Source organism: Gracilinanus agilis, chromosome 2 (assembly GCF_016433145.1).
Source record: "Gracilinanus agilis isolate LMUSP501 chromosome 2, AgileGrace, whole genome shotgun sequence".
NCBI lineage: Eukaryota > Metazoa > Chordata > Mammalia > Didelphimorphia > Didelphidae > Gracilinanus > Gracilinanus agilis.
The window spans coordinates 314277172-314301992 of record NC_058131.1 but is presented as its reverse complement, the minus strand read 5'-3'; the positions used below and the strand labels follow the sequence as shown (position 1 = coordinate 314301992).

The following is a 24821-nucleotide window of genomic DNA, read 5'->3' as shown; positions in this document are numbered from 1 at the left end:
ATATTTCTTTTGAACCAGGTGGGAAGGAAAAAAGAAATCAATATAAAGGCACGTCTATTGAAGTGAAGACCTATTTTTACCTCCAGTCTTTCCCCTCAGTGTTTTCTGATCACTACCCATTTATAAATGTTCTATAGATATTTCCTCACAGTAGTGAACTCATTCTTCCCTGAGTTTCAATAATGCAAAAGGCCAATTGTAGGTATTAATGGCCACACTATGCATCTCACTGATTCAAACAATCTTTTTCAGTAGTGTCAGTATTCAGTCTGCCCACTACCCTTGCCCATTATCATTACAGGTTAATTTTGTTGCAGCTATTGATGTGTATGAAGATGGGGAAGCTGGACTGCTGCTATGTTACAACTGTAAGTGTTGTTTCATTCCTAAATAATATTTAAATGTGTTAGACTTGTTCTTTTTAAGTTTTATAAAGGCTTATATAAATGCCATAATACTTGGCTAAATTCATCATTTCCATTTACATATACCATACCTTGGATTTTATGCAAAGGTATGGTTTAAAATATGATTAATACTCAACTGGATCAGTCTGCACAGAATCTTTTACTTTCTCTGCCAGTGAAATATCAAAGAATGTTCTGGGAGCTTGCATGGTATTGCCCTCCATGGTATTATCTTCAAAACATAAGGATATACTCCAAACTCCTCCTATTTCTCATTAGTAACCTGTACCATGAATTTGTTTAAACTCTTCTTGAAATAAATTGTGTGTGTGATTTGTGTGTGTGTGTGTGTGTGTGTGTGTGTGTGTGTGTGTGTGTTATGGACCATTTCAAGGGGAAAAAATACTAACTATTCATTTGTCAAAAAGCAGAAGAGCTAGCCTGAGTTGCTGTTATAATAGCATACACTTACACAGTACTTAAAGGTTCACAAAGTATTTTGTTCACAACACTCTGTAACACAGTCAATAGAAGAATTATTCTTCTCATTTTAAAGATGAGGAAATTGAGGCTCAGAAAAATGAAAGAACTTGCCCATAATGACTAGTAGATATTTGATGGTTAGACTTGGAATTAGGGTCATGTGGCTCTCAAGTCCAGTGCTCTTTTCCACTGCACCATGTTGCCTCTCATAAAACCTCTTCCCACTGGAAATACCCGTTTACAAATGGGAGCAGAGATTTCTCCAAATGTAAACTGGTATATCTTGTCTTCTAGTGATTGCTTTTACAGTGTAATGAAATAGTTGTTAGATGTGTTATTTTTTAAGTTCTTGTGAGATATTTAAACTTTTAAATAAACTTTTATTTTTACTTTGGCCTTTTGTCTTTATTGTGAAATCAATCAGGAAAATAGTTATCAGAGTACTTCCTTTGGTAAACTGATTTTAATTCTTTTTTTCCTTGTAGGTACCTGCAGAGGATGGGAAGGGAGGGAAAGATAGACAGGAAAGGGAGAAGAAAATTAAAAACCGAAAGTTAGGGCAGGTCAGGATAAATAAAAATGAACTTTTCTCTGAAATAAAAATCAGATGTTATTCATTTAAATAAGATTGTTTTATTAAAATCTTTTTATAAATAAAAATTATATACAAGTAGTTTTCATGTCAGTTATGTTAAAGATAGAACTATTATTATGGAATAGTTGCTATAACTTTTTATGATATTTAGGACAATGTAGTAACAAAGATTTTTAGAAAATTTTTCTAAATACTGATTTGTTATATGAGGCTGTATAATATAGGGGAAACAATGCCAGATTTGGAGTCAAAAGAGCTGATCTACTAACTCCAGTTTTACTGCTCATACCTGCATGGTCTTGGGTAAGTAATGTAATCTCTCTGGGCCTCCATTCCTTCATGTGAAAAGTGAGATGATTAGATTAAATTACCCCTAAGGTCACTTCCAACTTTAATTCCTGATCCTGCTTTTCTCCCTTTCTTATAGTCTTAATTCTCATTACTAAGATCTATCTAACTGTTAAAAGCTGACTATGACATAGAGATCCTCTAGTTATTTATCAAGAATTAAGCTTTTATAAATTTAAAGATCAAGAATGAAATATAATTGCCAACAAGATTTTATTAAAAATTAAACTCGTGTATAACTTATTTTATTTACCATCTCAGAGAGAGGGAAAGAGGGAGGAAAAGAATTTGGAACTCAAAATGTAAAAAAACAAATGTTAAAAATTGCTTCTAAGTGCAATTGAGGGGGAAGTAAAATATTACAAAATAAAAAAAAAAGCATACCAATGAATTGATGAAAGACTTAAGCATCTAGAGAACAGCTAGATGGCTAAGTAATTTGAGAGCCAGGCCAAGAGACAGGAGATCCTGGGTTCAAAATTGGCCTTAGACACTTTCCAGCTGTGTGACCCTGGGCACGTTGCTTAACCACAGTTGCCTTTCCCTTACCACTCTTCTGCTTTGGAACCAACACACAGTACTGATTCTAAAACAGAAAATGAGTTTGCAAAAAGAAAATAATATAAATAAAAAATAATAAATGCTTAAGCACCTAGATTCATCAGAAATTTTTGAAATTTGAGTTTATTTAACCACAGTAAATTCTTCCATAGCTAAAAAAGACAACCTTTTGTGTCATCATTAAAATGAGAAATTGTCTAAAAACTGGAAAAGTTGGAAAATGCATCTTTCGGTTCCAGGTTTCAATATATTTAAAAAAAAAAAAAAAGGTGAAGACTGAACTTGCACACACACAAAAAAAATGTTATTCTAAGTATCTCATGTTGACTTTGTTGAAATAATATGTTAAAATTTGGAGGTTCAGGTGGGAGGAGCTGTTTTGGTTGACTTTTAAATTGTATCTTAAATTTTAAAAAGAATAATGCAGTTATTTTTAAAACTTTTTTTAGGGGCAGCTGGGTAGGTCAGTGGATTAAGAGTCAGGCCTAGAGACAGGAGGTCCTAAGTTCAAATCCGGCCTCAGCCACTTCCCAGCTGTGTGACCCTGGGCAAGTCACTTGACCCCCATTGCCCACCCTTACCACTCTTCCACCTATGAGACAATACACCGAAGTTAAGGGTTTAAAAAAAAAAACAAAACTTTTTTTAATTCAGCTTCTCCCTCTCCTTCCCACACTACAGAAGGCATCATCCAGCAAAATATATAGATTCTGTCTTTCATGTTTCCATTTCTCAGTTCATTTTCTGGAGGTGAACATGCATAAGTTATTCTTCAAATATTAAATCTATAGCTATATGTAATATTTTCTTGGATCTATTCTTTTAACTCTTCATTACATCATGTAATTCATGTAATTCTTTTTTTAATTAATCTGCTCATCATTTTTTATGACACAGTTAATATTCCATCATAATCATACACTACAATTTCTTAACCATTCCCCAATTGATGGGCATCCCCTGGATTTCCAGTTCTTTCCCACCACAAAGAGAATTACTATAAATATTTTGGAACATATATGTTCTTTTCCTTTTTCCTTAGATCTCCTTGGGAAATAGACTCAGCAATGGTATAGCTGGGTCTAAAGATATAAACAGTTTTATAGTTCTCTGGGCATACTTCAAATTGCTCTCCAAATGGTTGAGTCACTTCACAGTTCCACTAGTGTATTAGTGTCCCCAATTTCCACATCCCCACCAACATTTATCATTGTAGCCAGGCTAATGGGTGTGAGATGATATCTCAAAATTGTTTGGTAACAATGGAATTATTACGGTCCAAAATTTAAAATATATTCTTATTTTGTTAAAAATAGCTATGTTGATGAAGTCAAATGTGTAGCATACTTAAGTTTAGTAAAGACAATTTATTTTCATTAACTTCCTAATTATAGGTGAAATAAACTACTCCAAAATATTCCTGAATTCAACACATAATAATTTGCATCCTTAAAACTCCCTGCTTCATAGACTTAGATCTAGAAGAGACCCTGAAAGTCATCAAGTCCAACTCCCTCATTTTTCAGATAAAGAAACTGAAATGCAGAAAGGTTAAGTGTCTTGCCCAAGGTTATTCATTTAGTGAGAAGCAGAACCAAAAGTCAAACCCAAGAGCTTTGACCCCAAATTCCTTGTTTTTTTCCTGCTTCATAAACATTTGTTTAAGTTAACTTTGGTAAATAAAAAAATAAAATGCCTTATTAACTTTTTCTATATCAGTGCTAATCTTTTAAACTATCTAAATGTTTTTAAAAGGATAATACAGCATACCTCATTTATATAAAAGTTTCTAGTAATTCTAGCATTAAGATAATGTCTACACTATAAGTCAAAATAGGAAAGAGTACATTTTAGAGTAGAAAGCAATGGTGAGATTTCTCTGTCCTGCATGGCCCAGTCCCTAGGTAGCGTTTATGCCATAGATCACAGTGGGAAAGTGTCCATGGTCCAGGTAGAATCCTTTCCTGGCCCTAGGAGTGGGGATAAAAGGATTAGCAGAGAAGTTTCAGTATAAATGAAACTTGGTCATACCTATTAATCTTAAGATATTATGAACCAGGGGTGGCTATGTGGCTCTGTGGATAGAAAGCCAAGCCTAGAGACAGGAGGTGCAAATCTGGCTTCAGACACTCCCTAGCTGCATGCCCCTGGAAGAGTTACTTAACCCCAATTACCTAGCCCTTATTGCTCTTCTGCCTTGTTATCAATACTTAATATTGATTCTAAGACAAAAGTTAGTAGTGTTATTTTTAAAAAGACACTATGAGCCAGATAGATCAGTTATTTGGAAAAGGCCAGAAGAAGGTGCTGCCAGAAATAGAAGATAGATCAAAACCAGAGATTCACAATATATCTGGAGGCATTAGAAGGTGCAAGAGTTTGATGCCAGGAGACACAAGTGGATAGATAAGCATAAAATATTAAATCTCTCTCTCTCTCTCTCTCTCTCTCTCTCTCTCTCTCTCTCTCTCACATACACAAACACACACACACACATTATATAGACACATGTAAGTTTTAAGATTCTCTAGGTCTTGGCCAACTCCATTCTCCAATCATTCAAGTCTAGCATTGCCATTCCTATCTTCACTAACTTCCATGGAATTTATGGGGCCATGTATAGTATCCCCACCCACCAGAGAATCCTCCTCATTCCTAATAGTGAGGTGGATTTGGGGGGAAACATAATGAGTTCTCTTATGGATTTATTAAGTTTGAGATGCCAATGGGACATCAAGTTTAAAATGTGCAACAAGAATTTGGTGAGATAAGAAAAGAACTTGGGAGAGAGAATGAAGGTGGTTATATAGATCTAGAAGTCAGTTGTACCAAGATGATGATTAAACCCATGGATACTGATATGGTTTCATAAAGAGAAAAGAGACCTAAGCAAAAGACACCAAAGGATGGCCAGACAAATGGGAAAAGAACCAAAAGAGTGGTGTCATAGAAACCAAGAGAACAGAGGGTAGTCAGCAGTGTAAAACTCAGGAAGGATGAGGATCAATAAAAAGTGATCACATTTGGAAGTTGAGAAATCACTGATAATTTTGGAAAGAACAATTTCAGTCAATTTATGAAGTAAGAGACCAGGAAAAAAAAACACATGATATGGGAGAAACCACCTGTTATAAGAATTACATTTGAGGAAGGTACCTGAGCAACACAGGTGGTAATCCATTACTGTCTACATTCATCATAAGAACCTAGAAAAACTTTAGACTGGCTGGCAGTCTTCACCAATGCCAGGTCTACTAGATCAACTTTTTAACACATTCATCTTACCCTTACATAAATTACCTGAAACCACAGTTCACTGGCTGATAGATTGGGTCAAAAACCAGTTTGACCAGTTGGAAGATCAGGCCACTCTGACAGTCCCTTCTTTAGATCATGAACCTTGAAACCACTAAAACTTGATTAGAGCTACTAGTTCTTTGCAATTCAGTCTTTTGCCTGTAATGCTCTTAAACATTCATCCCAGTGAGGCTTGGAATACAATACTTCCCCTGTGCCATGAAAACCCATGGCAGCCCACGTGGGAATGTCTAAGATCCTCAGGATTTTTGGTAGCCAAAATACTGCACATCTGTTGGTCTTTTCTTTTCTTTCTTTCTTTCTTTCTTTCTTTTTTTTTTCTTTTTTTTTTTTTTGGAAAAAAAAAAAAAAAACCTTACCTTCCATCTTGGAATCAATACTATGTATTGGTTCCAAGGCAGTAGAATGGTAAGGGCTAGGTAATGGGAGTTAACTAACTTGCCCAGGGTCACACAGCTAACAAGTGTCTGAGGCCAGATTTGAACCCAGGACCTCCCATCTCTAGGCCTGGCTCTCAATCCACTGAGCCACCCACCTGCCCCCTATCTGTTGATCTTTTAAAATAAGTTATGCTGGACCTGGGCAAGGATTCTGATAAGAAGCCAGCAGGCTTGTTATCCATCCAAATCATGTCCTTTTATGTGAATTATGCACTTCTTCTGCATTTTACATGCATTTATTCTACATACTCTAGTAGTATCAAATTCACATAGAAATGGGGGCCACCAAACTATATGTAAGTATCCCTGTGAGGCCCCATATTGACTTAGAAAACCACATATTAATGTTACCCATGTTCTGTTGTATTTTTATTTCTTTTGTTAAATATTTCCTTATTCCATTTTAATCTGTTTCCCTGCTGCACTGAAGAGTGTTGCAGGCCATGTGTTTGATACCTCTACTCTGTAGTCCACAGTCATTCTCTAGCTGAGCAAGTTAGTGGCAACTCTGACCAACTTGTAGTATACTCTATAAGCAACCAAAACAGTAGACAAATGGGCTACCACATCTCCAGGAAGCCCTTAGGTGTCAATTCTAGCTAGCCCCCTGGAAAATAATTGCCAGTGGACCTTAACACTTCCTAGAAACTGGAGGAGAGGTCCCTTCTCTCAAGTGGTAAACCCCATTGCCTACCACCTAGGATTATCCTCAACATAGCCCTTCTGTTCCATTGGTCTTTATTGTTCCAGAAGCATTTCAACCACAAACTACCTCATGACTTTCTCTACCTTCAGCAACTATGAACAATCCATAAGATCTTAGACCTACAGAGGCAAGGTGGCCCATGAGCCTCTAGTAGACTAATAATGTTAGGAGACCAAAGAAAGAATAGGGGAACCAACATACAACCTCACTCATATATAGTCTTTAATTCCAAAGAAGCATGAAAAAGATCATAGGATATAGAACTTGAAGTGAGTTTGGTTCAGTCCTCCATTTTAACATATGAGGAAATTGAGGCCCAGAGAGAAATAACTAGTCCAAATTTATACAGTTAGTAAACTACAGGGAGGAATGATGTTTGGGCCCCTAGCATTACCAGCATAGTAGAGCAAGGAGAGGGTATGCTGACCATGCTAGACCCTGTAGCAAAATGATTCAGACATAGCTAGCATGCCACCTTCATAAAATAAGGTATTGGAAAGTAAAGTTGTATGGGAAAAAGTCATTTTGCTGGCACCTATACTGCTTCTTTGTGTAATATATTCTCCATGACTCCATGCTGTCTTCCCTCACTTTAGACAGACATCTGCTCCAAATGCCATTCTCATTACTGTGCCCTTTTGGATTTAGTATTCCTAGTGAATTAAAGCTTGACCGTGATTGGACTTTGGTTTTTTGGGTTTTTTAAGTCACATTGTAGATCATATCTATTTTCTTCTACAAGAATGCCTCTCCCTTAGTCCCTATTAACTTTGCCTTAACGATTAGAATGCATAATCCTTCACGACTCTGGGGGACAGAAATTTGATATTGGAGTAGCCATATTTATTCCCTTCTTGACCCTATGACTCAACTGTCCTACTTTTTCCTGAGCATTAACAGTATTATCCCTTCATAGAGTTGTGGTATAAGGAGTGATAAAGGGGATGGTTTCAAAGCAACCTAGGAAGATTTGTATGAACTGATGCAGGATGAAGTGAGCAAAACCAGGAAAATATTTTATACATTAGTGGTACTGTAAAGACAAACAACTGAAAGGTTTTAGAACTCTGATCAACTCAGTAACCATTCAAAATTCCAGATGACTCATAATGAAATATGTTACCCTCTTCCTGATAAAGAGGTTATAGGATGCAGAATGAGACATTTTTTTTACATGGCCAATGGGAGAATTTGTTTGATTATACATATTTATAACAGGAGTTTTCTTTTTCTTTCTCAGTAAGGAATAGGAGTAGAGATGTGAAAGAGGAAAAAAAGTAGATTTTTCATTGACCAAAAAAAAAACCAAAACTAATTAAAAAATACAAAAAGTCTCCCTTCTGAGGCCCATTCTCTTCCCTTAGCTTTTCTCCCCTCCCACAAGGCACCTCAACACAGGCCTCTGAATGTATCCCTGGAGTGACTAGCTAATTAATGTTAGAGCATAGCTATTTTCCATTGGTAAGCCCCAGTCTACATGTTTCTACTGTCTGGCCAGATGGATTTTTACATATTTCTAAATTTCTTAGTCATCAACTGAATTGTGTAGATTATAGTCTTTTGTGCCCTTTCCAGTGACTTTTTTTTCTCTAGAGGTCTATGTTTAATAATTTTTTAAAAAGCATTTGACTTGCACAACATGTAGCTGTGAAGTTTGCTTAGACAAGATGGCTCTCAAAATTATACAAGAATCCAAGACATATGTAACTAGAGAGATCTTTTTTTCAGCACTATTAAGTATTAACATTAAGCAAAGAGTTAAAAAGAAATCTGTATATTCACCAAAGATTTTATTTTCCAGTGTCATGAAAAATTCTTCATAATGGCCAAATAAAACAATAATTTCATATTGATGGCAGCAGTCTCCATATATTCCTATTGACAAATGACATTATAATAATTATATCAAACTCAAAAATGCTTAAAAAGTTCCCCAGTGGAGTCCAAAATTCAAAAGAGTTCACTATCTATGCTGAAAAAAAAACAAAGTGGATGAGAAACAAGTATTATCAAACTATAACTTATAGTTGGATGTACTGTTCATTAAATTAGAAATCAATATGTATATCTTGTTCAAGCAATGAAAATGGATAATGAATAGGCCCAGGGTTGAACAAAAGGTAGTGATCAATCTGTGTCACTTCTTCAACTCTGCTAAACTTCTTATTGCTGTTTTCATTAATGTTAGTATTCTAGTGATCCTGTAGTCTGTAAATAATGAAATAGCATGATCTTAGAAAACTGAAACTAGACTTAATCCCAAAACCAGTGGAAAGACTCGTAGTGAGTGTTTATTTCAAACAACAGTTACTGAACAAGAAATAGCACTGTAAAAATCATCTAGAACCTATATGTCTAGAAAAGGTTGGTCCATCACATAAAGAGAAGAAAAGACAAAGGATAAATACCACAAGTGGTACCTATGAAATTCTAAAAGGCAGTTAGATAGCATTACATGTAGAGCTCTTAAGTGGGCATCAGGAAATCTTGAGTTTTAAATCCTGCCTCAAATACTTTCTAGCTGTGTGATCTTGAAGAAGTTAATTAACCTCTTTTTTTTTTTTGCTTCAGTTTCTTTCTGTAAGATGAAAAAAATCTGCCTCAGAGTTTTTTGAGGAAAAAATAAGAAGATATGTAAAGTGTTCTTTGAACCTTAAAAGACAATTTAAACATTAGGTGCTGTTGTTATTATTAAAGAAGTCATCTGTTTGTTAGTTCCTCTGTAGAGAGTTTATGGAGAAACATGGGCAAGAAATATATAGGCTAGGAATTCAAGAAGATAGAGAAGGACCCAGGTAGAAAAAGAAAGATTAAAAGAACAAGGAACTGGAGGAAGAGCTCAAGGAAACTGATAAAGACAAGAAAAAGGAATCTGGAGACAACTGCTTTTAATGATCCTCTAGTCTTTAAATCATGAAATAGCATGATCTCTGAAAATTTAAACTAGGCCTAACCCCCAAACCAGTGGAAAGACTCACAGTAAGAGTTTATTTCAAACAACAGTTTCTGAACAAAAAATCATTTTGTTTCATCTAAGACCTGAATTTTGTTCTTATGTTTGATGTTAGTATTCTAGTGATCCTAGACTGCCAACAAGGCAAGAAGATGCTAGAGGAGAAGAGTTCTATAAATGGAAGAGAAAGCTGAGGAACATCACAAACTTGGCATAGTCATATTAGAGTAGTAATGAGAGACTTCATTTATCAAGACAATTAACTAGAGTTTGCTCTCTACCCAAAAGATCTTTTCATGTTGTGATTTGCCTTAATGATAATTTCATCCTTCAAAAGAAGAAGGAACTAATTAATGGATTTGAAATTCTGGACCTTATTCTCACCAAGAAAAAGTTGTGAGGAGAAAATGAGAACTTTCTGAGAAAGTGACCACTCCATTTTAGAGTTTATTTTGATAGGTATGGTTCTAAGCCACTATCAGCAATATTTGAAATATTTTGGAAAATGAATAAAGTACCATAAGACTAGGAAAAAGGCAAAGTTCTAGAATATATCATTCAGAAGATAATTTGTGAGGGCCTTGAAAGGGAAGCAGTATTCACTAAAAGATAATAATAATAATAATAATAATAATAATAATAATATTGATATAGTACATTAAGATTTTCAAAGCACTTTACAAATATTATATCATTTTGACCCTTAAAACCAATTTGAGAGGTAAGTGCTATTATTTTACTGATAAGAAAACTCCCAGCTGTGTGACCCTGGGCAAGTCACTTGACCCCCATTGCCCACCCTTACCAATCTTCCACCTATGAGACAATACACCGAAGTACAAGGGTTTAAAAAAAAAAAAAGAAAGAAAGAAAACTGAAGCTAAGAGGTTAAATGACTTACCCAAGGTCACGTAGCTAGTAAGTATCCGAGGCTGGATTTAAATTCATGTTGTCCTGACTCCAGGTCCATCATTCTATCCACTGCACCACCCAACTGACTCTAAAAGCCAGCCTGACAGGGTAACTAGGATAAAATTAGATATTTGGAAAGCATTTAGCACAGTGCCTGGCACATAGTAGGCACTATATAAAAGTTAGCTATAATCATCATTATTATTACTATTATTGAAGAAGGAGCTTGGTTCAGTGGACAGATCTCTCCCTCCTTCCCCCACCCCTTAGGGTCAAGAGAACTTGAGCTTTAAATTCTGCTTCTGACATATACATATCTAACACTGGATAAATGAGTTAACCTCTCAGTGTCCCCAACAGCTCTCTAAGATTCTAATGTACAAAATAATTGTTCATCTGCATTAGTAATGAGAATCTCCTCACTGAAATCACAGGTGAAGATGAAAAAATATATACTGGTAGATTACAGGGATACTTTAGACATAGATTTGAGTCCATCATGCTATGCTTAGGTCTAGATGTTTGTAAGGTTAGGTGTACTTAGAACTGATTAAAATATTGTATCTGAAGGATTAATCATTAATATGCTGATGTCAACTTGAGAAAGATCTTTGCGGAACTGTTACTAGAATCTCTGCTTGGGCATATGGAGAAAGGATATAAATAATGGGCTTGTGAAATCTGCAGATAAATTGCAAGTAAGATTGCAGATAAACATAAAGTTTAGGAGGATATCTAACATTTGGGATGATGTAGTGTAGATTGAAGCAACTTCTTTGTGCCAAGCTCTGTGTTAAGCACTGAGGATGCAAAAAGAGGCAAAAGATACTCATTCCCTTTGAAGAGTTCACCATCTAATGAGGAAAACAAGCAGGCAAATATGTATAAACAAACAACATAAAAAGTAAACAGGAAATAATTAAAAATCATTAGAATTAAGAGGAGTGAAGAAAGACTTCCTGTAGAAGATGAGATTTCTATTGGGACATAAAGGAAGCCACAGGAGCCACTGAGGGAGGAGATCATTCCAGTCATGAGGGAGAGAAGAGAAAATACCCAGAGCTGAGAAATGGAGTGCTTTGTTCAGGGAACAGTAAGGAAGCCAGTATATTAAAGAGTACATGGTAGAGAATAAAGTGTGAGAAAACCAGAAAGTGGGGTGAGGTGAAAGAGAGGAAAGAGGGCTCGAGAGGCTAGGTAATGAAGGGTTTTGAACACCAAACAGAAGATTTTGTTACATTGTTTTGTTGCTTTATCCTGGAAGTAATAGGAAGCAACTGAAGTTTACTGAGGAGAAGTGACATAGTGGGACCTGATAGAACAGTTTAGAAATATAGACTTAATAGAACTCAATAAAATTTGATAGGGATATATACAGAATGCTATATTTGGGTTTGAGAAATCAACTTAAGAAATATAAGATGGGACAGGTGTGGCAAGACAGAATCACAAAACATGAGAGCTGAAAAGTATCTCAGTGGCCATCTAACCCAACTCATAAATGAAAGAATTCTCCACTCAGCAGTTATAACATACCTGACAAGTACCTCAGCCAACCTCCAAGGAGAGGGAAGGCACCACCTCTTGAGAAAAGAGTTTTTGTAAAAAAGAGCTGAGGATATCAGTGGATCACAGTCTCAATATGGATGAACAGTGTTCAATGGCATCCAAAATTGCTAATTGATATCCTAAGATAAAGAGAAGCATAGTTTCCAGAACAAGAGAACTAATAGTTCCACTCTACTCTGCCCTAGAAAATACCAAGTGTAGAGTGACGTATTCAATTCCAGACCCCAGATTTTTTTAAAAGACCTAAGTGAAATAGAGTGTGTCCAGAAGAGGGCAACCAGGATTGTGAAAGCACTGAAGAACTTATGCCATATGGGGATCAGATGTTAGATGAGGATCAAATAAAGAACATAGGGAAGGAGGGAAGATCATCAGTGGCATGATCGTTGTCTTTAGATATTTGAAGGGCTGACATTTTGTAGAGGTACTAGACCTCAACAAATGGAAGTTACATTGAGATGGATTTAGATTTGGTGCAAGGAAAAACATTTTAATAATTAAAGCTATCCAAAAGGAGGAATGGGTTTCTTCTCATTGGAAGACTCCAAACAAAAGTTAGATGGTCACTTCTTGAGGGTGTTAGTGAAATGCTTCCTGTTCCACTATGAATTAGGCATTCTACTACAGACTTCTTTCAAGGCTAACATTAATCTGTTAATATATCCTTGTGGACAAGATAGAAAGATATAGGGGACAATAATATATTTCAGCAAATCAGTAGTTCATTGAACAAGTGTAATTAAAGTATTAACATATAGTCTTGAAAGAAGTCTCTAATAGAATGCTGCTGGACTCTTCCATTTGCCTTATTCTCTCCAACATTTATATCAGTGACTTGGATGAAGATGTAGATTATGCTGGTCAAATGTATGAATGTCAGGAAGCTGGTAGAAATAGCCAATATAGTGGTTTTCTGTTCCACAAGTCTTAGTGTACTAAAAACTAGTCATAATAACTATTATAATAACAACAATTAACATTTATATAATTTCCTCTATGTGTCAAGCACTCTGCTAAGCATCTCACAGATATTAACCCATTTGATCTTCAACAACCCTGTGAGATAGGTACTACCATTTTACGGTTGAGAAAACTGAGGCAAACAGAGGCTTAAGTGACGTGGCCAGGATCACACAGTATCTTTGTGTTGTGTTGTTACTCAGTTGTTTCAGTTATGTTTATGTGTGACTCTTCATGATCCAATTTGGGGTTTTCTCAGCAAAGATACTAGAGTGATTTTCCATTTCCTTCTCCAGCTCATTTTGTAAGGGTAGGAAGCAAGGTAGAACATTACACTTGTTTTCTTTCACTTCATTTGATATTGTGTCATTTAGACTGAAAAGTGAATTAGCATCCTACCTTGCTTCCTACCCTCAAACTCCTAAGCCTAATAACTGAACTACTACACATATACACATGGGAGAAGCAGCTATAAGTTAATAGTCAAGATCATCTCCCGTGTCCCATTACTTTATTATCAACTAAGCCATCCTTATCAGAGATGATAAATAGATCTCAATAGAGAGACAGACAGACAGACAGACAGACAGGCACTTGTGCTGGGATCAATTCTTGTACTAAGGAGGCATATAAGGCAGTTATTCTTACTGGAAGATTCACTGTGACCTTTGTACCTAAGTTCCCATATACTGGATTATTTGCCCTTTAGCTCAGTTCCCCAAAAATTGGGTTCTGACTTTTTCCCAGAATCCTCTCAGCTCTGAAGAGGATGGGTAGGCAGCTAGATGGCACAGTGAATAGTGTATAGAGCCTGGAATCAGGAAGACTCGTCTTCCTAAGTTCAAATCCAAACTCAGATATTTACTAGCTGTGTGACCCTGGGCAAGGCACTTAACCCTATTTGTCTCAGTTTCCTCATCTATAAAGTGAGGTGGAGAAGAAAATGGCAAACCACTCTAGTATCTTTGCCAAAAAAACACAGATGGGGTCATGAAGGAGTCAGTTGTGCTTCAACAAGAAGAGGAAGACTAGAGTGACCTCATACCCATAAATTTTCAATTTTATAATCCAAGTAAGTTTTATAAATACCTCTTGTTTCACATTTCTGTAATTTTGGGATGTGCCAACTCATCTCTACTCTACCCCAGAATTGAACCTTCTCTTGTAACAAAGAAAAAAAAAGCACTTGAAACAGTGACATCATTGTATAATATCTGCAACATTGTACTCTGATAGTTTCTCATCTTGCTACCAAGAGAGAAAAAGATATTTCATTTTCTTTGACCATCATTGGTTTTTCAGATACTCAAAATTAGCTTTCTTTTAGTGTTCTTTTAATTTACATTGTTGTAATCATTGAGCATATTGTTCTACCAGTTCTGCTTATTTTTGCTTTAGCAATTCATAGAAGTCTGCCCATTTCCCCTGATATTCTCACATTTCTCACTGTTTACTGTGCAATAATTCATTCTTTCTTCAAAAATAGGAAGGATGTAAATAAGCATAGTGAGCATCAAATAGCATCCCACCAAAAAATGAAATTGATTATATTATAATAAGTAGGAAGTAACTGATTACTAATATAGAAGCCACTTTTGAAGCAAGTGTATTATGAAGACAAGTGACTTTTTAGAGAAACCATCAAGGCTAATATCAAATTAGAAAAATTAAAATTAAAAGATAAAGCATGTAATTGAACAACTCTAACTTGAATTTGAATGTTGATGCAAAGAATTAGAAATGGATAAGAAAACAGTTAATAGAGACTATCACAATTCCTAAGCAAATTTAACCACCACAAATCAATTGACATAATGAAGAGACCTATAGAGATTAGAAAGTCTCAAGCAGAAAATATTTGATCTCCAAGCCAAGGTGTATCAGCCAAAAACAACATTCACTTAAAATATAACCTACTTCTAGTACTGTACAAGGGGAAATGGTAGAATATTATAAGTATAATCTCATCAACCTAGGAAAGCAGAAGAAGAAAAGACAAGTTTACAGAAAGCTTGGCAGAAGGCAAACATATGCCAGATCATTCTACGAGCATTTAAGATTGAAATTAGGAGAATAACAGATGAAAACTGGGGAAAATCTGTTGGAATTTCTATAACAAACTCTTTTCTTCAGTATTGTCGATGGAGGTACCTCATTTGAGCTTTAGCATCATAGTTCACTGGGTGCCACAAGAGTTAGAAACTGTAATAAAAAGTAGGAAAAGCCACTCAACTAGACCACATAAAACCCAGAAATGGTCCATGCTGCTGGATGTGACACAATTTTGAGGATACTGGGATCAGTTCTCAAGGTAGTTGAAAGAATTAAAAATAAAGTAAATACAAATATATGAGAAGTGGTTAAATAGAAGGTAGTTAGGGAGTGAGAGAGGGAGAGAACATAGTAGTATTAGGGGGTATCACAAAAGGTTTCTTGTAGAACACAGTGTTGGAGCTATATATATATATATATAAAAACAATGCATGAAGTTTTAGGGACAAGAACTCGCTATTTGTCAAAAATTGTTAAGAAGGACAGCTGGGTAGCTCAGTGGATTGAGAGCCAGACCTAGAGACAGGAGGTCCTAGGTTCAAATCCGGCCTCAGACACTTCCCAGCTGTGTGACCCTGGGCAAGTCACCTGACCCCCATTGCTTACCCTTACCACTCTTCCACCTATGAGTCAGTGCACAGAAGTTAAGGGTTTAAAATAAAAAAAAAATATGCAGTTATTCTTTGTGACCCTGATTAAGTCCCCTAACCCCTGTTTGCCTCCATTTCCTTGTAACTGATAAAAAAAGAGTACCTACTTCCCAGCACAGTGCTTGACACAAAGTAGTCCTTTAATGAATGCTTGTTCATACTCTCCTATGTCAAAATGATGCAGTTCTTTGAAAGATATAACCACTGAGTTAATTTTGACCCTATAATTATTAATAAAGCAAAAAACAAACCAGGGAGACATGCACAGCAAAGTGCATGTCACTGTCAAGGAGGACATCTAATCCAGAATCCATTGGAAGAGAGATTTCCTATAAATCATAATCCTACTGTTTGCCAGTGATGTTCTACTAATTGTCCCTAGCTCCCAAACATCACAGAGAATGTTAAATTAGATTCATAATTACTTTTAAAAGTTTGACCTAACTGTCCACGAAGTTTAAAGAATGTCTCTTACCAAATTAAGGCATACAGTTAGAGGGACAATGTAGAGATGGTATGTATGTGTGCGTGTGTACAAACATACATATATTAATACAAGTACGTGTATACGTATGACAGACACCAGAGATGGTCAATGAATTGGGCCCAAAACTGAACAGAAATAGAATAGTACTTTTAGTGACCTCAAGCTTCTTCCTAAAACAAAGGCTCATCTTTTTAACATCAGTATTCTTCCTTCTGACAATGTATGGCCACATGTCATCTTCCCCCCAAAATTAAAGTTGCTGGCCATCCAAAAAGGAGGAAGTGGTGTATTGTGAGCATAAAAGATATCATCAAAGAGATGGATGTCCAGAAAAGGAGGTAGACTGGGGAATGTAAGCCAAGCAAGGGATGATGAATAAACAGCCTTGGTTTCTCATTGGTATCCACACAGAGCCCCAAAGAGGAAAGGCCCAGCATGATGAATAGATACCAAGTAGTAGATTTAAAGGAGGACATGGAAAAGAATCAGGCATATCAATGATTATAGTCTGTACCTCTGGAGAGAATAACAACTGCTGTGAGCTTGTAAATCCATCAAAATATGATTAGCAGTAAGAAGAGGGGCTAAACCTATGATTTTATTGAAAAAGAGAATTCCCAAATGAAGAAATCCCTTCGCCAATCCAGCTATATAGTTCACACAAATCATTTTCCAAAAGTCCTCCTTTCTCTGCAGCTTATCATCTTTGAAAGTTGCCCAGAGCATTAAGAAGTTAAGTGACTGGGCCAAGGTTACACTAGTATGGTGTCAGAGGCAGATCTAAAACCTAGGTTGTCCTCACTCCAATTGCAGCTCTATTCAGTGCTCCACCCTATTTCATATATTGAGCAATATATAATAAAAAACACAAAAACAACTAGAAACCTCCATAAGAATTCAAAAGAATAAAATCATGTTCCAAGGCATAGAAGTAGCAGAGGGGATCACTAGAGATTATCTAGTCTTATCTTCCTGTTTTATTGCAGTTAAAGAAAAAGCCCAAGGGGAGCAAAATCAGTTACCCCCCCAGGTTACATGCCTTTTAGTGCCAAACTGAAACCATGACCCAGGTCTGCCCAGTGCTCTTTCCATATCACGTCAGAGTCTTCATTAGAAAAGCCTACAAAGTTCAAGCACATTAGTATTTTGTACAGTGATTACAGAAAGTGTCCTAGGTCATTCTTCCCTATGAAAATTTTGACCCAAAACTTAATATGCTAGTTATCTTAAAACATTAAATAAGGTATTAGACGTATAGGCTTTAGGATGACTTTTTGAAAATGATTTATGTGAACTGAAGCTCTTTCAAGAAATTTTGTGAGGAATTTTGAACTAATAACTTCTTTTTCTCTTGAAAAATCTGTAACAAGCTGATGTAGTTATCATCATTCCTTCCATTTACTGCCATTGGAGTATCTAAAAATTTGAGAGTATCACTAAGAGTAGATTAGTTTTGAGGTGTTAGAGCAAGAAAGTCTTATATTTGCCTTTACTCTTTAATATTTTCCTCCACTCCCCAAAAAAAAACTACCAATAAGATCCAAGTGTGGCTATAAGACACAGATAAGACGGATTTGTCAGTAATGTTCAAGTGATAGAAATATTTCAGATTCTGCTGTTAAGCCAACATGCCCTGATTACCAAGAAAAGGGGTCAGATGACCATTTGCTGGAGGGTAAGAGAACCACTTGGCAGAAGTCCTCTGATGCAGTCATTGATGTTATAGGAGGTCACAGCTGCATACTCTTCGTTCCACCTTCTGGGGAAAGAGACAAATGACCCAAAAGCAAATGTAAAAGGAACACTTTGAAGAAAAAAAATTGTGTGTGTGTGTGTGTGTGTGTGTGTGTGTGTGTGTGTGTGTGTGTGTGTAAATACTAAAGAGGGGCAGCTAGCTGGTGTGGTGGATAGACTACTAGGGCTGGGGTCAAAAATATTCATCTTTGTGAGTGCAAATCTGGCCTCAAACATTTACTAACTGTGTAACCCTGGGCAAGTCACTTAACCCTAAGTTTCCTCATCTGTTTGTCTCAGTTTCCCCATCTATAAAATAAGCTGGAGAAGGAAATGGCAAACTACTCTAGCATCTTTGCCAAGAAAACTTCAAGTGGGCTCACAAAGAGTCACATATGACTCAAACAACTGAACAACATAAAAACTGAGAATAAAAACCTTTTTTTGATGACTGTATAATCATCATGAATATCAGCTATAATGCTATATATACATTATTTCCCCATCATTAGAAATTTGGTCAACAAGATGAATTTCTTCTGGTCACAGCAACTCATGAAGACCATCTCCAAAAATAAACTTTTAATGTATGTTAATAGAAGGGATAGTACCCACAGTGAGGTCACAAATCTTTGAATCGTTCTTGTTGTTGTTGTTGTTGTTGTTGTTGTTTTATTATCCTAACAGGAGAAAGTACACAATGCATTTTAGGATATTTTCTACTTAAACAATTACACTTATTTTAATTTGGGTGTTTAAGGAGTTAACATTTGGCAAATTAAGTCACACTAGTTCATTTCTAGATGATGCCAGATAAATATGGCACTACTGTATTGTACCTTTTAAAATAGAAACTGCCTCAAGCTGTGAAAAATATTAAGAATATATTAGACAATGAAAAATACTTTTTTTTAGAAAATGGAATTTTCCTGTTTAGTGATTAAATGCAATTGAATAGAATACAGTCTGAGGTCAGACTTTTATTGCTTTTGACCCAAGGCCATGGCATACAACTTAGGGAACATTAACCACTGCATACAGTAGCTAGCTACCTGTGATAATTTAGAACAATTTTTCCTGCTTTGGAAACCAAATATTAGCAGTTTAGATCTTTATTTAAGGAAATGTGGGGTTTTTTTTATTTCTTTAGTCAACATCATAAAATAAAGGCTATTTTTAAAAGAATCATAGGAAACCTACTTTCATTTCACTCGTTTCAAACTAAAGAACAAAACAGGCCTCTTTGGTTTGTCTAGGCATGAACTTTTTTGGTGAGATGGAATATGAATCATTTTGCCGTATGAGTTTGGCATAGTCAAGGAAATATATGCTTATGAACTGGAGCTAGAGTTGAGGCTATAATGTCCCCAAATACTTCACTAATTCAGAAGATTTGTGATTTTGTTAGCATGGACATTCCCATCACTGATATAAATTATAATTACTCCACATCTTAGTAGATGGTCTTCTTAAGACGCCATGACCAAAAAAATATTATTTCTTGGTGGCCAGCCCTCTAGTGAATATCATACCCCAAATTTCCCTATTGCACCCAATCACAAAAAGAAATTAAAGCATTCTCAACTTTGTTTAAGAAAAAATATTCAGGTCTATTTTTTCATGTACAATAACATGCTGGTATTCCTCTTACTATGACAGAATTCTAAAAGCTTGAGAGATAACAGGGATTATTAATCTACATTTAAACAGGAACCTTTGGCCTTTTTTTCAGGTGGGCATTTCTTCCCCTTGAAAGAACTGTAATGATATTTTCCATTTAGGGTGTATTTCTTCTAAACTATCTTCCCAAGAATCTTTGAGAACTATTTGTTTCAATATTACTTGTTTCAGACTTGTCTAGGAAATATCATGAAATGGGCCATGATGGGCCCATTGTAAAGGTTGTAAAGTTTTCAACTTTATTTCATGCAACAGGTTATTATGCCGCTTTTTTTAAAATAAGCATTTTTTTCTTTTACTGCAGATAGTTGCAATTATAAAAAGGTGTGTCCTTTTAATGGTGGCTCTCCCTTGATCCAACCGTCAGCATCAGACTTCCACTTTAGTTGGAACCAGGTTCCTTATGCTGTTGGTAAGAAAAACTGTGTCACAATAAGCTCTTTAGAGTATTTCTAAATGTTTTAATATCATACACAAACACACTAATTCACTTAATAATTATACTGTATCCAAAAAAAGGATGAGAAGAGAAATCATGAGTTCTTTAAATGCTGCCAGTCCTAAAGTCCTTCTCATCTTTTAATCCTCTTTCATATAGCCTTCATTTCTCCCAGCTGCCATAGCATTTGAGTATCTGGAGGAGTGTCAGCATCTTTCTTTTCTTTTTTTTTTTTAAAACCCTTACCTTCTACCTTAGAATCAACACTATGTATTGGTTCCAAAGCTAGGCAATGGGGGCTGAGTGACTTGCCCAGGATCACACAGCTAGGAAGTATCTGAGGTCAGATTTGAACCCAGGACCTCCCATCTCTAGGCCTGGCTCTCAATCCACTGAGCCAACCAGCTGCCCCCAAGGTATGTCAGCATCTTAAGGGGTTTCCCTCACTTGCTAATCATTCATTATGCTATTTAACCTCAGCTAAGACCAGGATTTCTTGGACTGGAGATCCTTTCTTCTCCAAAATTCTGTGATTTTAATTTGGTTCAATTCAACAACCATACTTATTAAAGTATCTATTGTGTGCAGAACAGTATGTTAGACACTGGAGGAAATACAGTTAGAAAATAAAATATCTGCCTTCAAATGGGGACTCCAATGGGGATGTAACAAATAGTTTATAAAAATACCAGAAAATATCAGAGCAGGGCACTAGGGGCTCAGAGATAGCATTTGAATTGGGTTTTAAAGAATGGTTTTAGTAACTCAACAGGTGGAAGAAGGCCATTCCAGTGATAGAAAACAGCATTAGCAAAACACAGAGGCAGGAAAGCACAGGACATATCTGCTGGACAGGGACTAGCCCAGTGTGGCTCCAAGATTGAAAGGGCAGATATTATATAGAACCTTAAACCATAAGTGCTGGCAAAATAATATCTTTATCTTAAGTGAAGTCGGATGTTTCTTCTCATCACTCTGGATGTAGGTCTTCTAGCATTTCAAAGGTTATTTCCTTTTGATATTTCATTTGTAATTAGAGTAGTTTGTCACTAGGTGGTCCACAGTAAGGCTTGAATTTCAGTGCAAAAATCACAAAAGAAAGAACTATGAGTTTTCTTCTTCAGTTTTTCCTACAAAAATGGAGCTCTGTGTTAAAACATCAGAACAAATGGATGGACAAGACTGAAATGAAAGAAAAAGGGATGAAAGTTGAAACTGGAGAGCAAGAGATGAATCCAAAAGAAGTTATAAAGCAGTGGTGTCGAAATCAAATAGAGGGGAGAAGCTAGGTGGCTCAGGGGAGCCAAAAGGTTTTTTTGGTTTTTTTGGAGACAAAGGTTCTGGGTTCAAATGTGGCCTCAGACACTTCCTATCTCCAGTAATGGGCAACTTTTTGAGCTTGGTGTGTAAAAGTTTGCCAAACTCAGGTGGTGTGTCACTTCGAGAAAAAAACCATAATTTCATAATATTTATAGTTTAATTAACAAAAATGTATAATTGTGATATATGGTTGTATTTAATAAACCAAAAACTAATTATTTAACTTACCTGCTTAGTGGCAGTTGTTGTGGCCTACAGACCTCTGGGTCTACACTACACTACAGCAAATGTTTCATCCCCGGTATGCGGCCTCATGTGGCCATGTGTCATCGAAAATGGCTACGCATGTTATAGGTTTGCCATCAGGGATCTAGCTCTTGCCATTCTTCTGCCTTGGAAATGATACTTAGTATCAATTCTAAGATGGAAGGTAAGGATTTTTCTTTTAAAAAAATTTTTTAAAAAAGCTCAAATAGAAACAGTAGCCATTAAACCACACATAAGGAATCTCATGAGCCACATTTTGATTTCTAATAAGCCCATAGTAACATTATCTATGTCCTACTGCATTTTTACTTATTTTTAAAAATATTTCCCAATTACATTTTGATTTGGTTTCAGCTACACACAGGAAGGATCAGGCCTGCATTTAATACTTCTGCTACAAAGGAAATTTGACAATCAGGAGACAGTTCAGACGTAGAAGATGAAAGAAAGAAGTTAAAAATAGCTACTAAGCTTCAAGCCTGAGTCAGAGAACATTGTTTCTGTTGGGATAGAAAGGGAAGTTCATTTAAGAGGGAAAAATAAGTTTCAGTACAAATATAGTAAGTTTGAAATAAAGGCAGAATACTCTAAAGCCAGTTACAGAATGAAGCCTAAGTGAGAGGAAGGGATCATAGAAGTGATGGCCAGTCATGAAAGTGAATATGCTTATCAAGGGGAGATTTTGATTTTAAAAAGAGGAAAAAAGGGATCAAGGACACTTAGAAGAGAGAAACAATGAGAACCAAGAAGGAATAGTCAGTGGCATAGGGGAAATTTCAGGAAATAAAAAAGAAAGCTTTAAAGTCATCTAGGAAAATGAGAACTATGGAAAGACTTAAGATATTAGGAAAGAGTAAAGTTGGTGGTGATACTTGAGAAACCCAGATTGCAGATAGTAGGGAATGAGTATTGAAAAGGAGATCATGAATGTAAATCCATTCAGGCAACTAAAGGAGGGAGAAATAAGGAGATAGACCAGAGGGGACAAAATAGATGAGAAGGCATGTCGAATCTTTTAAGATAAGGGAGACCTATTTAAGGCTAAACAGGTATCATTGCTTTAGGAAAACGTCTTGGAAAAGGATGGTGGTCCAAGCACAGTTAGGGATCAAAAGAAGCAAGTAATGAGTAGTTCAGAAGTCAAGGCCAGCAATCTCTAGGAGGTAATCAAGATAGGGAGCTATGAGGATGAGTGTTTTCTGATGAGACTGAGAGCAAGGATTCCAAGATGAATGGAAAAGAAGATAAAGAAAGGGAAATGGAGGACTTGTTCATACTAATGATCATTTGCTTTAGACAAAGAACTAATCCAGAGGAGCAACATTATATTTTGGTCATGTGCTAGCTACACATCCAATACAATACAATTTTAAGATTTTAGTGGGAGTCAGTAGAGAATAAGAAATTAAAGATGCTAGAGATGAGTACTTATGAAAACAAACTCCCATCAAGAGTCAGGAAAAAAAGAGGGGCAGCTAGGTGCTCACTATATTGAGAGCCAGATCTAGAGATAGAAGGTCCTAGGTTCAAATCTGGCCTGATACTTCCCAGCTAAGTGACCCTGGGCAAGTCACTTTACCTCCATTACCTAGCCCTTAGCACTCTTGCTCTTCTGCTTTGAAACCAATACACAGCATGGATTCTAAGACAGAAGGTAAGAGTTTTGTTTTGTTTTGTTTTTAAATCAAGAGCGAACATAATAAAAAGCACAAGTGGAAAGGTAAAAGAAATAGAATTACTGTTCATTTCTCCCTTGAAGATACTCAGTATCTATCCTCTGGAAATTCATATAGGCCATCCCCCTTTCTTGAAATATATTCCCATCACATCCCCATCTCTTGAAATCCCTCTCTTTCTTCAAGCCCATCTCAAGTATGGCCTCCTCCTCCATGATATTCTATCCATTCTTCCAAGCTGAAAATCTTTCCTTCCTTACATTTTCCTAGGCCCCTTTGTCTCTATTTCACTTTTACCCCTATCACATTCTTCCTTGTGTCTTACTTAGCAATATATGTTAGATTATAATCTCCCTGAGGGCTGATTGTGTCATTTTTCCTCTCTATAGCCTCATTAGAAGTTTAGGGGCCTACCACATTGTTGAAACTTTGTAAATGTTTGTTGAATTAAATACTATATGTTCTCCGTGTGATGAATCTGATCTTCCTCCTAGATATCTGTATTCCTGGCATGTGAATAATCCTTATATGTAAAAGAAATCACAGTAGAAATAATACCACTCTTCACCAGTGAAACCAATGCATTTGTAACTAATGCCTATTGTTACCTTGTAGTGTGTGCTTTTCCATACATTCTGGCCTTTACTACTGATTCCATTGAGATCCGGTTGGTGGTGAATGGAAATTTAGTCCATACAGCTGTTGTGCCTCAACTTCAGCTTGTGGCTTCAAGGGTAAGTAGAACTTGGGCCTTTGTCCAGAAGGCTTTAATGCAGTGTACTTGTGATATTCTGTGTATGAATTACCAAGCAAAAGGAGAGGAACCAAGTCACTCGGAACAAAATGTTTGTCATTATACCATATGGTCAAGTTGGAATGTATATTAGAAGTAGAATTTAAAATCAATACGTTTATTAAATTTTAAGAAAGGGTGGAAAAGTTCAGATAATAAAGTCTGCTGGTTAGAGACTTAAAAAACAGGAGTCCTTGGGTGACCCATGTGGAGTAGACCAAGAGATAACAAAAGAAGTAGAAGACACAGTCCCTACAGTCCAGTTATATGTTGCACTGAGATGGCTTGATCAATTGGAATTCAGACCAGGATGTCTTTATGGGGTGGCTGCCCCTTGAGATTTTTCACAGTCCAAGGTTTGGTCTTTAATTCAGAAACTTGAAGATGTTATCAGTTCACCCAGAGATGATCAGGCTTTAGAGAATCCATTTATTCTAAGCAAACTAAACCATTATGCCAGTGTGTTAACCA

The 24821-nt window shown here is 36.2% G+C and overlaps 1 protein-coding gene across 1 annotated transcript in view; it reads left to right on the top strand.

Moving 5' to 3' along the window:
• Positions 1–24821, top strand: part of GARNL3 (GTPase activating Rap/RanGAP domain like 3) — a 160786-nt gene that overhangs the window by 119866 nt on the left and 16099 nt on the right. Inside the window, exons 22-24 of the mRNA XM_044664210.1 lie at positions 302–368; positions 20160–20267; positions 24173–24291. Coding sequence (XP_044520145.1) covers positions 302–368; positions 20160–20267; positions 24173–24291 — 294 coding nt within the window. The remainder of the gene's footprint in view (positions 1–301; positions 369–20159; positions 20268–24172; positions 24292–24821) is intronic.